Source organism: Danaus plexippus, chromosome 19, assembly GCF_018135715.1.
Source record: "Danaus plexippus chromosome 19, MEX_DaPlex, whole genome shotgun sequence".
Lineage (NCBI taxonomy): Eukaryota > Metazoa > Arthropoda > Insecta > Lepidoptera > Nymphalidae > Danaus > Danaus plexippus.
Window position 1 is genome coordinate 3,313,380 of NC_083549.1, and position 18,543 is coordinate 3,331,922.

The 18,543-nt window shown below is 30.1% G+C and overlaps 1 protein-coding gene across 9 annotated transcripts in view; it reads left to right on the forward strand.

The window, feature by feature from the left end:
- Nucleotides 1–10,404, forward strand: part of LOC116767843 (furin-like protease 1, isoforms 1/1-X/2) — a 94,306-nt gene extending 83,902 nt beyond the window's left edge. For 6 of the 9 annotated variants that reach the window (XM_032658335.2, XM_032658329.2, XM_032658330.2 and 3 more), the window contains exons 10-16: nucleotides 1,467–1,690; nucleotides 1,763–1,902; nucleotides 3,305–3,423; nucleotides 3,987–4,439; nucleotides 4,995–5,182; nucleotides 6,324–6,435; nucleotides 9,151–10,404. In XM_032658335.2, coding sequence (XP_032514226.2) covers nucleotides 1,467–1,690; nucleotides 1,763–1,902; nucleotides 3,305–3,423; nucleotides 3,987–4,439; nucleotides 4,995–5,182; nucleotides 6,324–6,435; nucleotides 9,151–9,803 — 1,889 coding nt within the window. In that variant the 3' untranslated portion in view covers nucleotides 9,804–10,404. Of the gene's footprint in view, nucleotides 1–1,466; nucleotides 1,691–1,762; nucleotides 1,903–3,304; nucleotides 3,424–3,986; nucleotides 4,440–4,994; nucleotides 5,183–5,741; nucleotides 5,765–6,323; nucleotides 6,448–6,499; nucleotides 8,539–9,150 lie in introns of those variants that run through there. The other 3 variants (XM_032658337.2, XM_061523427.1, XM_032658336.2) reach the window with 3 other exon arrangements.
- Nucleotides 10,405–18,543: the final 8,139 nt, after the last annotated feature.

Below are 18,543 nucleotides of genomic sequence, written 5' to 3' on the forward strand. Positions count from 1 at the left end.
CAAAATGGGAATCTTAGAAAATTGCGTTATGAACGTGGAAATTCTCAAATAGCACTGTGTATATTGAGAAGCTACTGTACAAACAATTCGTAACTTTCTTGTTTCCTACAATAACTCATGAAAAGTTTCACTCCCAAAAGAAAACCGTGGTCGATAAAGAAGCCAAATTGAAAGATAAGAAATTAAATAAACGGCGACTTTGGTGTTAATGATGAAACAATATTGAATTAATTTGAAAAAAAGAAAAGCTGGTTATTGTGGATGACGAATGTGGGTGCATCATATCCACTAGAGAAATATGATGTTATTTGTGTTAACAGAGACATACTGAGCGATAGTCAGATAACTATATGAAATCGGTTAGTCCTCGAAATATTTACGTACTCGTAGGAAAGAAAAGTTTACTCAAGAAAATCTACTGTTGATTGTTCGGTCAACCAATATAGATATTTATAATTATATTCATGTAATAAGTATGAAGATACCTAAAAGCTTTTTTTCAATTTGGAAAATTCATTCAATCTTTTCTACGATTGGATCTTGATATTGACAATAAGAGAATTTTTAAAGGTAGATATTAACTAATCGAGAATGGTCAATTGCTCTAACCCACTGTTCACGAAAGACGTTTTGCTAAATGCAGAAGCTACGTAAGATTCAGAAACAACTTTGTGAAGAAAGTAACCATAATTAAATACACAAATATCATGAATTATAGTTTTCTAATTTTATCCCTCAAAACGTTAATAAATGTTCATTAAATAATCCCACCATACTGTATTATATTGGTAATTATAGTGGCGCACTTAGCTTTAAATATTTATACACATAAAATAAGGTCTTTAATTACGCATCTAAGTAGTATTTAGCTAATTGCTCGTTTTATATCTAAAATCCATTTAAAGCCATCTGTTATATGTGTTGCCAAAACTTTAGTATATTAATTCCCGATCTGGTTTTCCAGACGGAGGCATACGACTCTTGTGAACGGTAATAAAGCAAAATTAGAGTTATATGGTATATAACACTAGATCAACAGACGGCCTGTCATTTCAAACAAGTTTAGCAAAGAGTACATTAGTTTTACATCACAAGTTTTCTTAAATTTTCTATGTAACATCGCAATTTTTCTTACCAAAAAAAATAAAATAAAATCAACGTTTATAATTAACGAATAAAAAATATGCATTTGTTTATATTTTGAAAGCTGTATCATAAAAAAATTAAAAACTTTGTCTCCAAAATAAACAACAAAATTAAGGGGACCACCGCCCTTAACATTTAGGAGTATGAATAATAAATGTTAACCGATTCTCAGACTTACCCGATATGCACACAAAGTTTCATGAAAATTTGTCGAGCGATTTCGGAAGAGTTTGACAACAAACACCGCTAAGCGATATGTATAAAGTACTATATATTTTTTTTATTTCTGTCTTAATTTATTATAATTTTTTGGTACTCAGTGGTTCGGACTGCCAGACCTGAGCGTTTGAGTCTTGGTGGCGATTGGAAGGTTAACGGCGTTGGTAGGAACGTGTCACATTCTTTCGGATATGGGTTGCTCGATGCAGCTGGCATGGTCCGACTGGCCAGAACATGGAAAACAGTTCCAACTCAAAGACGATGTGAGCTGGCTGCTCCCAGACCACAGAGAGCGGTGCCACCAAGATCATCTATAACACTTCATGTAAGAAATTGTAGCCATTTTGATAACCAGGGATGAAAATTTGAGTTCTATGTGTGGTTTTTTTATTCGCAGCTAAATGTTGGTGCATGTCCGGGAGTAAACTATTTGGAACACGTTCAAGCTCGAGTATCGCTGTCCGCTGCACGTAGAGGAGACCTTCGAATTGCATTGACTTCACCTGCCGGAACTAGAGTGACGTTGCTGGCTCCAAGGTTGGTAGAACTAATATAAGCGATAAGACTTTATAATATACGAGTCTGATGTTATTTTTGTTTCGTGTTAAGTATTTCTTATTAAAATAATTAGTTTTTTTTTCTACCTACTTGTAGTTGAATAAATTTTGTAATTTTCTATGCATATTATTCTTTATAACGTAAAATTAACATCAGAATATTTTAAAAAGGAACTAAGGAAATATATTATTACAAGAGACGCTATTTGTTCCTATTATCAAAGAGATGTTTGACTACGTAGAGCGACTACAGAGAACATTTGCACCAGCTGCTGACGGCAGAACAATACAACGAGCTTTGTGTAACGTACCTATAATCTTGCATAATCACTCTAACGACTATTAATATATAGAAATAATATTGAAAATAATTAAGTAATAATTAAGTATTTACGATTGCTTCGCTTTAAATTATTTATTATATTGTAATCTTTTGAGGTTTTACACTGTAAATAAATCATAAGCTAAAATTAAGACTTACATTTAAGTATAATTCCGATTGTTAAAGTGTTAATTATGGTCATTTGTATACCATTCTCCACCTCCTTTGCTATATATCTTATTTCCAACCATTCGACTAACTTATAGTGCAATTACTGAACTTCAAGCCAGTCAGTGGCGTACTTTGTCACTGTGAAACAGCATACGTAGCAATAAAACCTCATTTCAGTTCACCCGTGCTCCGTTCTCGACATAATGAAGATATGCAATTTTAGTTTCTAACACGATTCAATAAAATTTATTTTAACGTAACGGTGGAAATTAAATTTCATATGGGTGAGACATTACATGTATTTATACCTTACGCATTTATTTTACTTTGTGAGTCTTTAATCGTAAATTTTGTGGCGTAGGGATGTTAATTAAATTAAAGTGTATGTACCGTACAAATGTATTTTTCAAATTCAGATTCCATATTATCTATAAAATATATTAATTACTGCTGTCAGTTATTTTTAAATGTATTCCGTTGCTAAGTTTACTTCATTAAATAATATAGTTACTTAGTCTCAATATTGTTCTGATTTACAACATCACAAGAATTTAGGAATTCGAAAGGTAAATTTAGCGAAAAAAATTCAGGATCAAAATGAACATTATAAAAGCAGAACGTTGTTCGTTTAATTTCCGTAGTTCTTAAATTATGCAGCCTTAATCGGTGTTTGGGGTTAATGCAATTATGTTGTTAATTTCCAGACTACGATATACGAGATATAGGATTGTTGTCTACCATGTAGTCCATAAATGTTTATCTCTAATTTAAACAGAAATTTACCAGAACTAGTTGCTACAAATAAAATTGATCCATATCAATAAATCAGATTTTACTGATTTTGTGTTTTCATATAAATGGTTTGATAAATTTTAATCTATGAATTCAGACCCCGTGATTCCTCTCGAGCCGGTTTCAACGCCTGGCCATTCATGTCTGTACATATGTGGGGAGAGTCACCACTCGGAGTCTGGCAACTGGAGGTTTCAAATGAAGGAAGATACATGGGTAAGTTAATAATATTATGTACATATTTAGTAATTGAAAAAACGAACAAAAGTCTTTATTGTCAAATAGGTGATTTAGATTATCATAATTATAAGATAAATATTAATGTTTTATATTTTGTATTGTAATTTCAAATTATAACATGTTTTATAGACTTTTAATGTTATAAAGTTTAGGTACAATTTTAGAATAAAATTAACTCGGTGCATAAAGAATAGTAATTTTAATAATTAAAAAAAAATCTATATTAATTACTTGATATAATAATAATAAGGACTATGAAACTTTCATATCATAAATAGATTTATGTATTCCAAAAATATGATATTTCAAAAAAATGTGCATGTCAAATGTCAACAACGTTATCTCCTGGGAGGTAAACTTTTACTTTAAGCCATGAGAAACTTCTAACTTTACTAATATCCCCGTCTAGAAAGAGTCTATAAATCGAAGTCGACTTTGAAATATATATTTAGTCACTAAGAGAAAGTTCATAAAAGTTAGCGTTTTATACATTTAGAGAGCTATGGGACCCAAATGTTTTCTTACTTTCGATACCTTAGGTCGGGCGACTTTACAAGACTGGTCGTTAACATTATATGGAACAAGCACACCGGCTGCTAAAAACGATCCTATACCATTTAGAAATCCAATAATCCGGAATAGGAGCAATGCGACCCGACCTGTTGTAGTTCAAACAGGGCGTAAAAACAACAGAGGAAAGTCAGTGCCTATAGTTCAGACTTATACAGTGGGACTTGTGAAAAGAAAAAAAAATAAGAATTCAAAGAACCCAAACAGAAATTCGCAGAAAAAACAGGGACGACCGGCAACGCGCTCACCCATAGAGAGTTCGACCTCACGCCTGACAACATCTACGACGCCGGATTTAAGCCTTAATTTGAGAGGGGATTTGACAGATCCTTTGTCTGACGTCAGAGGGCGTAAGATGTCAAATCTGTTCGAGCAATATCCGAAAATACAAAGAATATACCCGGCGCCCCTGCAAGCCAACGGTACCTGCATGCTGTCCGTTGATACGTTTTGCGTTTTAATAAACCTCCGAATAGTTTGTGCTTGCACGAGATTTAGTTTTGTTCCGGAGTTTTGCATGTCGTGTGTTTGTGTTTTTAATTTCATTTCGTCGCAGAACTTATTTGATAATGTCTCGCTAAACTAAGACTGTTTCAAAAGTTAATTGCTTAACACAGCGTAGTGTAATTTTCTTTTATTTTGTAGTGTTTTATTTTTATTTTCTATTTATATGAAATATTCTAAGGCTAAATTAGTTCGTCAAATTTCGCTTAAAATTTTTCACATTTATATTTGCTTTTGATTTTAACAAATAAAATATCACAAACAATAATTCATAAATTGTATGATCATAACTGCCTTTTATACTCCGCCTTTTGTGTTTATATATTATATTTTATTTTGAATGCCTTCACTTGTATTTCAATAGTTTTTGAGTTGAAAATACGTACAGGATTAAACTTCCTTTTATAGTCAATAAGTGCAGCGAACACTGTGTCATTTGTATTAAAAAATACCATGAATATTTTTTTATTCAGCTGGACCTTTGACTCAGTGGGAGCTAATATTCTATGGTACTGAAACACCTGCACAAGAAAGCGATGTGTCCACTGAAAGTAACGTAGTGGGAACTAATCCCGGGACCGTCTGGAGCGCTATACCATCCGATGTGAACCAGAATGTCATAGATGATGACTTGGCTTTAGTCTGGCACGACTCTCATGCGGTAAGGATTATTACATATTACTCAGCTGTCTAGGCTTGTCATTACGATTAACTCAAAAACACTTGAACAGACCTTTAACGATATCCCATTGTGGATAATAGTTAAGAGTGTCTATATGAAAACTTTTTTAAGGTTTTGTAATAATTTTTTGTAATATCGCTATAACAATTAAGTACAAATGAAATCGTTAGTTCTCTAGGTCCGGACGAATTTAATAGCAGCAGCGAGTATTATGTCAGTTAAATTTCTATTGTACCTTTCACAAAAGAACATCGTTTTAAACTATAAAATATACCTCTTCAAAATTCCCCGAAAGATAAATTTCCAATCACTGCCATAACGATAAATTATGCGTATATTATGTAATATAATTATATATAATTAAAATTACAGGCAGTTTAATAAAGAACTTTGGTTTATTTTGCTGATAAATTTCAGTAAAAATAATGAATAGTTCAGGTATACAATATTCGTAATTTTAAGAAATTTATTTCTTCATTATGAAAATGTTATTCATAATCATTAAGCAAAGTACATGTAGAATTTTTTTTTGGCTTAGATATTTCGATTGCTGAAGTAGAGGTGAGGATGTTTTTAATTCGGTATGAGAACAGTGCTCAACTCTATTTTTGTTGTTCCTTCGCGATAATTAACTTTAATAACTAATAGTCTGAATTTAACAAACAACCCTTTGAGCTTTCACAAGAACAAAGTTTTTATTGTATCTATTCACTTTTACGAGGACTACTAAAAAGTTTTTGTCTAACTGTTGGTACTACTTCAGCAATAATTAATTTAATTTCTTTTGTAATACGTGTTGTTGTTTAATAATTATGTTTTCACCTAATTTTATTAATGTATGTTTAATGTGAATCATATTTGAAGGACTTTCAGCAATTATAGTCCAGAACGGCCTCACAGTAATATATGCCACTTCCAATGAAATCTATGACAATTAAATTAAAAGATTAAATACATAAAATTTATAAGGGCTAGACACAAACTAGAGATAAACAAATTAATGCACCTGTTTCTGGGAAGGCGGTAAAATAAAGTTCCTTGTAATAAACCAGAGAATATTTTTTATGTTATTTATTTATATTTTGTCGTCACTTCATTAACACCAATACTTCGGTAATAGATCCGTGAGGAAGGACAAGCGGTTGAAGGTGGGTTCAAAGCAGGAGCGGAAGCGGGTACAGTCTCCAGCGGTTGCGCCACACTCACACATCAACCACCACATCGTTGTTTAGGTTTGTTCTTACTACTCATACTTTTCTGCGCGGCTGACGCTTTCACAGACATTTATTTAAGCAGACGACCGCGCAGAGAGTTATCACTAACAACTAGTAACAAACTACCGGTACGGTGTGATAGACCGCCAAGGGCACCATGCTTGAACAACTCCGACCTGATTCCGGCGCATTAGTACCTACTCTGCTCGTGATTTTAATTAAATATAAGTACAAGTATTTTATAATAATAAATTTTATGTTTCAATAATAGATATGGCGTTGTACTTAAATTATCTGTTTTTAACTACAATTTTATATTTTTTTTTTATCATTGTTATGTATTAAAATAAAAACTGAATACGTCACCTGTTAGTTTTACGTAAATAAGTAGCCGCTTACTATATAAAATCGCAGTGTTTAATGATAGCGTTACTTGAAAACTTCGATGGTGTTCAATACTTATATATTATATATAACTATACTTATGTATAACTTGACTTTAGCTAATACATGTCTGAACGACTGCTATGTGACTTGTATGTATATAAATTGTACTTGCAAAAAGTCCAGTAATCAAATAGTTAATTTGTATTTTCATCTTATTAATCGGTAAAAAAAAAGAGCTAGAGAAAAGTGCAATTACATAAATTTATATGTATTTCAAATTTGAAACGTCCATTTTGCACGATAACTTGCATTATGAGGAGTGATTATGTAGTAGATACGTTTTTGGCTACTTAGTTATAAAATACCTGCCGTACTTAGTAAAGTTTATATTGCGGCTCATTGTTATGCTTCTATTTGAACCGGTCATCCTAATTGTCTATTTATATCGTATATTACAACAATTTGAATATTGTAAACGAATTTTAAATATATAAATAAGACCGTGGGTGGCCTTCATAAGTTTGCTTCATAGTATAAATGTTATAATTTATTCTTACTTCAAACTGTTACAATAAAGTTATTTTTTACAATTGTTACGTTGTTACCAAATAAAGAGCAGTCCAGTGAACACGATACCAAATGTTACGCATTTATTTTATTCTATATATATATACATATATATATTATTTATTGAAAACGAATAGATAGAAATATAATTGTTTAGCTTAAAGTTTGTTATTAGGCGTTTTGGCGATGTTTTCACTAATATACCCATATCTCAAATAAATGATCATATAGTGTTCATATAAACGAAAAGTCGCCACTACGATTGCATTACATATTATATTAAAAGTGACATATCTATTATAATAAGTTTAGTTTTTTTTTCTCAAACTGTTAAATGTATTTAATGTTATCTCTGCGACAGTCTTAAAAAATTAATCTTGTAATAATTTCTATTGTTGCGTCATTCTGTTGAGGAATAACCTAATTGGCTATACATAGTATACGAAAACGGAAAATAATTTGGTAGAAAGTAACAAGATACGTAATGATTCGCAAAGTCTCAACTTACCTTGTTATCAACTATGCACGATTTTAAATTTCTTTCAAAGGTATTTTTACAGAACTGTGTCGCTTATTAACACTAAACAAATATACATTTTATGAAATCCTTAACATCAAGACTGTACTAATTTATTAATCAAGACTGTATTTATAAGACTGTCGCAGATGTTAATAAATTTGAACAATACATAACCTCCCTGAGAATATTAGTATAAATTGTGTATTGTGGTTGTGATCATAAGTGTGATTGCCAATCCATATAACATAGGTCATCTAATACAATTGTAAATAATAAATAAGTAACGGCATTAATAAATTTGGAGACTTGTACAAATTGCTCACATACATGTAAATTATAAATGACTGAAAATTCAACATTACTCATCGACTGGTATCTAGAGTTAAGATGTAAAGTAACTTCCTAAAATCACGCTAGTGTAAGTTACTGTAGGGCGATATATAATGTTAAGCAGTTACTGAGTCCTGGATGTATCGAAAGTGTTTTTATAACAGTTTTGATGTACCTTCACTTGTAAAATTCATCGATCGGCATAATGTAGTGTATCCAATAAAATGTACTTATTACTGTAAATGTGGAATAATTTGTATATATTGGAAAATATGTGGATGGTAAATAATAATAAAACATCTTTTATTACAAAAATATCAATAGATTTTCATTTGATACGTGTATGTCGAGTCTTGTCTCTGATCGTTGTTTAATTAATTATTTTAATGTTATATACGAGTGTACCTAAATAGTTATTCGTTTAATTCAAGCTGACGTTAAATTTTCTTTAACAATGTTTTTAATTTATGTTTTGTGGATTGCATGAAACGCTTTGCTTTGAATGTGCTAACATAAAAATAATCCGTGCTTATCTTTGACTAGTTTGAGATTTTAAAGGAATTTTAGTTTACTTCTTCTCAATATGTCATAATTTAATTATGCTGATTTCATTTAATTTTGTTACTTTAAACTTGTGCATGTGAAAATGTGCATGTCTTAGTTGTATTAACGTCTGTTTGTTTTATTTATAATTCGGAAAACAAAATTATTTGAGATCAGTGGCGAGATTCTACTTACCAACCCCGCTCCTATCAAATCCTGTTTTCATAAAAACATCTGCAAACTTCGTGCCTCGTGTATGGATCTTCTGCATCATACGATCTACTTTCAAGAAACGCAACTGCATGGACGCTGGTACGGTGCTGGGTGGTGTCGGACTATCTCCTTTTTGCTCATATATTTAAACATCTTGTTCTCTCTCTCACTAGAATGCGCGAAGGGTTTGCACTTGTACGACGGTCGTTGCTATCAACGTTGTCCGGCCGGGACGTATGCCAGCGAAATTTTAATGGAGCGCAGCTCACGAAGACGTAACCTTACTTATTTGGAAACAGGCGATTCTTCTGTCGTTATGAAACGTCAGGGTGATGTTTTTCGACCCACGGCATTAGAGGCCTTTGATATGGAACCAGTTGTAAATGTTTCAAAAGCTCCCTTAATCTGCCTACCTTGTCATTACACCTGCGCCACTTGTACGGGTCCTAATAATAATCAATGCTCTTCTTGTTTAGAAGACGCTAAACTCTTTAACTTAACTGATGTAGAACCAAAATTTTACTGCTATCCGAAAACTGTTCTGCCTCACATAACCAACGCTGAATGGCATTATAAAATGAACGTTATGTTGACGATAGCCCTTGTAACAGTCAGTTTAATTAGTATCTATATAGTTCTGGCTTTTGTTCTAAAACGGATGGGAATATGCTTCGGAAATAATTACGACTCAAACATCAAAATTGCATATAACAAATTAGCGGTTGACGATAAACTTCAAAGCGCTATTGAGATTGAAGAAGAAATTCACAAGGCTCTTAATAAATATTCGAGTGAGAGCGAATCCGATGACGATATGAATTTATAGCATCTCTTGAAATACCTCCCGTTTACTATGAGCTATTGAACGTAATTTAAAACAGATGCAGGGCTGATATTGTGATATAAACATTCCACGTCACAAGTTTTTTTATATTTCTATTAAGATTTTAACAATATTATTAGTAATTAAGAGGCATGAAGTCAATAATAATTTAGATAATACTTCCAGAAAACGTAAATTTTTGATGGTATTAATTAGTCCAAAGAATTTCTTTGATTTCTCGTTGGCATCTAAATCCTTACTTGCTTATGAATGGATTAGATTTAAGAGTTTACTTGGAGTATCATTAAGGCTAAAACTCACTAACGAGTGTAATTATCAAATTTCTTTTAGCTTTTAAAGGTTAAGATTAGGAACTTTATATAAAGCGTAGTCTACATTTTAAAGTCATTGTTATAAACATACCGTGGTCTTTTAATAAGTAAACAATATTTTTTTTACTCTTTCTTTTGTATTTGTTATTAAGGTATGAGTAATATTTTTACTTAATTATATTATTTGCTCAAGTTGCCATTTCATTAGGAAAGTAATGAGCTTCTTTGTAAATATTCGGATGTATGTAAATAAATGAGTTCCTATTTTGAAACCTTGTTTTATTTTGATTATGTATTAATAAAGTTTGTATTTAGAAAGCAATAGGGGGAGGCAACATCTATTTACTTATGAGTTAACTTTACTAACCTCCAGTAAAAAATTAAAAAAAATATTTTTCAGTTGTACATACCTACATATATTGATTTACTGTGGTGACGTAATTTCTAATTTGTTAAGAACACCCATTTGTGTTTAGTCTAATGGTTATTCAAAATTAACTTATTGAAAATTATTAATAAATTACGTACTAAAAAATAGATTACTTTCTTATTATGTTATATAGAATGAATTAATTAAACTTCTGTTTGTAAATAAAATTTAGGAAAGATAAAAAAGATAAAGAATTTAAACAGAGTTAAAGGTGGCATTGTGTATTATCTCTTTCATAATTTTATGTTATATTTTCCACAGGACCAACCCCTATTGTATTGCATGAGTCGCTCAGTCGGTTCAAATTAATTTAATAAAATTACACTAAATTTTAAGTAAATAAATGTTTATTAAGAACAATATAAGGATTAAAATAATTTAATTAATACATGGGTATTATTAAGATAGACTTCATTTTTTTTTAACAAAACGGTATTTTGAGTTGGATAAGTTCCCAACGCACCATTCTCACCCTCGGCGTGTAACATTGAAACGATCAATATACTCGATATATCGGCTAATAGACAAAGTACATCGATCTAGAATATCTGGAAGGTAGCGCGGAGATTTATGTACTAATATTTTATTAATAAATTACAAAGAAGTAAAAAAACTGTGATGAAGTAATGGGAAGTTTTGTGCGTTTTTTTTAAAACACTCGACGCAACAGTCGTATAAATTTCACGTAGATGTTTGTGTGTGTCTGTTTGTGGCATTATAGCTCTCAGACGCGTCCACCGATTTTGATGCATTGTTTTACATTTGATTAGCAGTTTGGTTGATATTGTATTGTCTGATAGTGTAAGAGTATAAGCTCTATGAAAAAACGATATAAGGCATTTTTGACCTACAATTACTGGGTTAGGTGCTTTTGTCGTCCCAGTATAATTTTTTCTCAGTCCCAAATCCAGTTTAATTTTAATATAATTAAAATTTTTAGAAGATAAAAGTGTGGCTTTCGCATGAACTATTTATTCTATTAAAAATATAATTTTACATTGTATCCGACGTTTCGATTACTTTAACAGCAACTATTATCACGGCCAGACGAGATGAAAACACAGTGGTTACTTTAAAGTAAAACAACGTCGGGTAAACGTAAAATAATATAGTAAATCAGATAATAGGTATATCCGAAAATCATAGTTTCATTTAAATTATGTTCGTGAATATTTTAGATATCTTAAATATTTTTTTGTGTCTAATTAAATTATATAAATGAGCGTGTAAGTTGATACAGACAAGAAAAAATCCTATTTATATCTTATTTGATACTTTGTTCCTGTGTATCGATTTGGAAAAATATCTAAAAATATTATCTCTGAACATTCCTAGTATAATTTAGATATATTAAGAGCCAAATGAAGAATAATTGTTTTACAAGAAAATTTCTCAAAGGAAAGTTTTTACTTCATAAACCTTATTTTTTTTTCGATTTTCGTCCATTATATTTTTTTACGTTTCTTTAATATTATTTTTGTGCTATTTGCTTGAAACTCACAAAAATATATTTTTCAAAAAAGGTGAAATCAAATTGCATCAGAAATTTATTTATATAAAGAATTGCACAAAAATATTATTTTGTGTAACATTCAAAGCATATCGAAAAAGCGAAATTTTCGTTTAAATGTATATATATTTAAATAAATATCCATTCCTTACTTATCAGATATTTTTATTACTTTCAGAAATTTTGTAGCTTTATCCGTTATATACGTTACGTTAAAGAAACATATAAGTGAGTTCTAAGTATTGCAGAATTTATTCATATTAATTTAGAGAGGGGATTGCAATTAAATTTATCCTTGATAAGCTTGTGAAAATTGTGAAAAAAAAAAAACATAAAATAGTATCTTAAATATTATGTCTCATTCAGAATAAATCTATCCATGTTTCTCTACGAACCCTAACTCAATTTCACCTCAGAAATTCGAGATTCTTTCCAAAAATGTCAATAATTACAAGGGGAGAAAAATGTTTCGCCAGCCCCAATTTGATACCATCCCTTTGCTGGCAGCGTGCATGCGTCGATAAATATAAAGCAAATTAAATATTGAATAATATTAAATAATGTTTTGTGAGAATATCGTAATAAAATTGTAAATGTATAAAATTATTTTTGATAACTTACATTTTGAAATCATTGACTGCCTATTGAGGTAAATTTATATATATGGTTAGTTAAGCTTAAGAAGACTAACTATTATTGTATGGTTGATATAGTATAATTTGTTTTTTGTTTTCAAAAACACCACGCTAAGGCCACTTGATTTAGAGAAAGGGGAAGGCAGGCAGTAAAAATAAGATTTTTTTTGTTTAATTTAATGGCTTCCATTTTAATTCAATGAAGTATGAAAATATAAAACTACCAGTGAACTGTTGGTCTTAGAAAATGCTGATGGATAACTAAAAATTTGCCTCAATTTAGACAGCATATCAAATATCCTCTCAGTTTCACCTTTAGACCAGATTAATATTAAATTCAAAAATATATAAATTGTGTAACTTTTTTTGTTGGTAGAAAAATCTGTGTTGCAATTTTGATTTTATTCGCAACGCAAAAACACGATGCGACAACGATTGGAAAAACAAGGACTAAGTTAATAATGTTCTGTTGGTTATTGGCGGTTTTAAACATAGCCAATAAATAAAAAGTTTTTGATTTGTTTGTTCAAACTGCTATAGTTAGTTCAATGAAACAGCCAGAGTTATTATTTCGAGCGACAGTATATGTCATATAACAGATAAACTATTCCTTTAAGGAATATAAATGTCAACGCCGAGTCCATTAAAGATTTGGTTGGAATGGTTATTGTTGCGATTTTCTGATCTTACTGAGAAACTGCCAAAATGAAAAATTTACCTTTCCACCACGACTACAAGATTATGTTGAAGTAAATTAATGTTATTTTTTATTAAATGGATAATAGCTTACGTATTATCATATTCAGTTTTCATTCTGTGTCCATAGTCATATAGAAAGTGAGAAAATTCTCGAAGCTATATCTATATATACGTAGGCGTTGTAGTTTATATTATGAATAATATGGTACATTACTCATTTTACTTTAAAATTAATTATTTCTTAAAAAATTACGCCCAAAATGTGTTTCTGTTAAGAAACATATCGCCTTTTCAAGTTCTCTAATTTGCCATTGAAAATAAAAGAAAGAGAAAAGGTGATTAATTTTTTTAAAGAAAAATATGAATATTTAACCTCAGTATCAAAAAATAGTTCAGAATATCAAGAAAACTGAAATAATTTTAAGTTTTCTTGGCAATAACTTTTATCGCACTAAGAAGGTATAAAAACATTTGTTAAATAGTGTGGTTATGGATAACAAACCACAGTCACAGTTAGAATTTTAAACATGTGCTTGCTGCAAAGGAAATCCTATATGGCGTAGATTTTGCTTTCATTAAATTCTTCTTTGAGATTTTTCTTTATTTAGTCACTGTCTCTCATTATCATAATGGAGCTTATTCTTTAACTATTGGAGGGTTTCAAATAGCTTAGAAAAGGCGGAGAAAAAGGCAGAGGTTACCATTCTAATAATATTATAGGAGTATTATTTAAGTTTAAATATTACAGATAAGGCAAAAAAAGTAGAAACATGTCTGAAATAACAGGTGTTCGTAAGTACTATATTCATGAAAGATTCAGAGATATATTATCGAAAACAAGTCCTGTAGATGCTTCAGTGGTTGATTTATTAGAAATCGAACGGAACTAGGAATCAATGTGTCACAAACTTTTTTCGTATTGGCAAATCTCCCTTTGAATATCCACATAATATTCACATTCCCATAAATTCACAGATATGTTTATCTGGTATTATTAACTTTGGAGATATTATAAAACTCAAAACTCAGGAAAATAAGTAAGTAACTATACTGTTTTAGAAAAAAAAAAAATTTAGTAAATATATGGCTTTTATATAGATAATTATACTGTAATTCAATTGCGCAAAAGAGTATAACCGTTCCCAGAGTTTAAATTACAATAAAAGTCCTGAAAAACAAGCCCTTGAAGCCTGAAGAGCTAGAGGAAAAAAGCTAGTGAATTGATAAACGCAGGGTGGTATCGTATTTATTTGAATAAAAATAAATGTATGGTTTTAAACAATTCGTATTCATTTTCGGATACAGTAATTATGCCAGTCAGGCGACAAAAATAATTATTTTGCACACTTTAACCGTTAATTAATTAAAAATATCATCTAAATTTCAGCAATATATGAAACTAAAAAAAAAACGTATGAAAATCTAAGTAATAATTAAAAGGCGAATTTTATTTCACTTTCACGTCTTACTCGTAAGGCTGAGTGGAGATATATGTTCCGCTTATAACCCGTTAATTTATCATATGTAACTTATTTACCGATTTTGCATCAAGTAATGTGACTATTTAAATAATATAGACCATGTTAGTTCATTTTGATCTTTAATGTACTGAGAGATCTTAATTATATAAAGTTTAATTTCATATATTGCAAAAATTATTCACAATATGTAATTGGTCATCAACAGTCACATGTTGGCGAACATATCTATCACATGTGGGAAATACTTTCACAGCCTAGAAATATATAACAGTAGCACTTTACAGAAGCAAATACTTCTTTCGTTCTACCGTGATTAAATATTAAAAAGGATTTATTATTATCCCATCCTTTCTAATAATTCAAACTTATTTCTTTTCCTTTAATCCTCTTTTTCATCCAAAAGTAGATTCCAACTATTTTTAGGCTATTCTATACCTTAAAAATAAAAAGCCTACACATATAAAGAAAGTGTACTTAAACTTAAATATACATTTATATTTTTTTATATATTAATTTACACAATAAGGGTACTCTTATAAATATATATTTCAACAGAAAAAAAAGATATGGAAATATCAATCCTCAACAGCTGTGCCATAGCGATCAATTTTTTCCATTGTCTACTTAATTTTTAATTCCTTTTCGTACATATTTAAATAAAATTTTACAACGACTATCTTATGATATCGTCGTTATAATTTATTATTTCTGTGCAAAATAAAAATGCACTCTTCTTACAATTTTCACTGCATCTGCCTGAGTAGTATAATGAACGCACTGTTTCATAACAAGTATCTGGTATTAAAACGTTTTATTGTCCAAATTCTTAAATATTACCTAGGAAGAGCATTCATTAGCATTTCATAACTCTATTGAGACTTAAAACGTCGCTCATTTATTTTGTTAATGATTCGTAAAAGGATTTCAAAATGTCAAGCGTCGTAATCTGGGACTAAAGCCGCCCACAATGAAGCGACAACTTCAAATATTACCATTAAAAATAAGTAGTCCACCATCTCGGGTGTTCCGGTATGTTGGATTTAGAATGACGTCACCCAGCTAACTACGCTTTGATAAAGAAATGTGTAAACAAAATTTCTGCTCTATCGGTTGTAAGTATTTCTTTCAAATATGAAAAATAATATTCCACACGAACAAACATACATTGCCAGTAGAGAGTTTGTATACATGGATAAATATTTAGGGTTGTTTGCTAGACAGAGAAGGATAAAATTTAAAATGGAAGGGCAAAGGGATGAGGGTGAGTTTATATATCACCACTTGGTTTTAATATTGTCTAAAATAAAGTAAGTCTTCCATCTGTAGATACTATTAACATTTTACGATATGAAAATTTTTGTTTTTGAATAATTTGAAATATTTACCTTATTTGGGTATAACAATATTTTGACCACAGGTTGAAACTTAGATAATTTTCAAAAGAATTTGAAGATTTAAACCCATTTAGAGCTATTAAAGATAGAATTTTTGAATTTTCAAATGCTTTTAAAACGAATTATTCGTTTTTAATTCAAGATTCCAACATGTTTTAGAGATTACTTTTCAAGTGGCTGTCATGGTGTAAATTATTTTGTGTAATATAATTTATTGTAAACGAGGTTTTATTTAATGTACAAATAGTAATAAAATATGATATGTTAATGGATAAAATAATTAAATTATATTAATAAAATACTTATCCATTCTTATGGTCATGTTATATCAATATTGTAGTAAGTGTAGATTTTCCCGAAAACTATCACCAATGAATTAATCATTCCACACAAATATATAAAAGGATCGATAACAGAATCTGAGATATTTGAACAGGAAAGTACTCGTATTAAGGTGACATGGGATTAGACGCACAAATTGATTTTCGAATCATCATCAATACATATTATAAAACAAAGTGCCTCGCCGCGTCTGTCTGTTCGCGATAAACGGAAAAACTACTGCACCGATTATCACACAGTTATCACCACTCGGCAGCGTGATTCTCAAGAAAGGTTTTACTATATAATTTGTTAAGGTTTTTTAGTTTCTTGTGTGTACATTAACGATATTTGTTGAAGATGTCGGGAAAACATGAGTCGTCTGAGAGCTCTTAACCTAAGCCTAAAGACTTTGAGATATAACAAAATAATATAAGGAGGAATTGAATATCTTATATAGGTCTACAGAAAAGTCCGGGTGGTATATGTCTATACCTTAAGGATAACATATTATATCCATTTGACAACTTCTAAAAATTTTAATTCCTGAAGCGTTTATTGGAAAACTATTTACATAAATACGGTATTAAGTCTTATCAAAATAAATTACTTAATTTTCAAGCCTATATCAGTATCTGTAAGTTACTTTTTAAATCATTTAAATCCGGCGTACCATTTGAAAGTTATCATAATATAAGTTTAACAATTCTCCAAATTAAATAGGCTATCTTATATTTTTTGTTTAGAGCCCTTGCGAAGCTAGGGCTGGTACCTAGTTGGAGATAAAAATATAATATGATGCATGCGTCCATATATTTTTATGTGGTACTTATTATATGTAAGCTCATTTTGTTTACTTTATTATATAAATGTACAATTATCCTCTGAATATTTCAGGTTTTGTCAGTCCACTTAATAAGCAGAGCATTAATAATATCATAAAATGTTACCGCAATAAATACTTTGTACATTCAAGCCTCTTATGTTTGCTGAAATTTCTGCTTTTTTTAAGCAGGTACAAATATAACAATACTGTATAGACGGTTGAATATGCGATGAAAAAACAGGACAAATTAATAAAACAAAAAGCTTTAAACCATAAGTTATTTGAAAGGTAATCTTATTGATAGCATTACTTTCAAGTCGAAACTAAATAGATTTCCTATACTACAATATAAGAAAAATAAAGGAGCAAATATATAGAATAAAGGAAATAAGTTATGTCTAATCGTAATATATCGATAATGTCTTTTTATGTATTTGTATTTCCCTGAAATCTTATAGTGGCATTAATTTCAACTAAAGCAGACACGATATAACGAATAAATGAGGAAATTATTAAATACTCATTCTACATTTATAAAAAGCAATTGAAAAGTGAGGGAACATGAAAAACAAAGTGATAATTATTTTAGTGTTCATCAGAGAATTTAATTTTATTTTGCCCGAACCCAATAAAAACAAATATTTTTTTTAAATTTGCAACTGGTTCCTAAGCCCATGTGTAGTATTAATACTTACCTAAATGCGTAATATTAATGTAAAATTTGGGGTATTAATTGGTAATTTCATATTCTGGTACTGATGGATATAATGTTTAAGTTGTCTTCATGACACATATTTGTTTCCGTGATTAAGTATTGACTGTTTTCTTTATTGTGAATAATTCCATGCCAAAAAGTTTAATATACATTGCTCTTTCTATAAATAACTTGTAACCTTAAACCTTAAGTCAAAGATCATAGCCTCCCAAACAAATTCTCATAGTGATAAAATAAATGTCTAACAAATCGTTATCGAACCTTTTCCATATGCAGGGGAAATACTATATAAAATTGGGATCAAAGTTACCACAAGTCGCTGTTGGCTATAACACTATCACCATAAACCGTAATTTATTTCTTCAAGGTTTGCTTATCCGAGAACGATTTCATGGCGTAT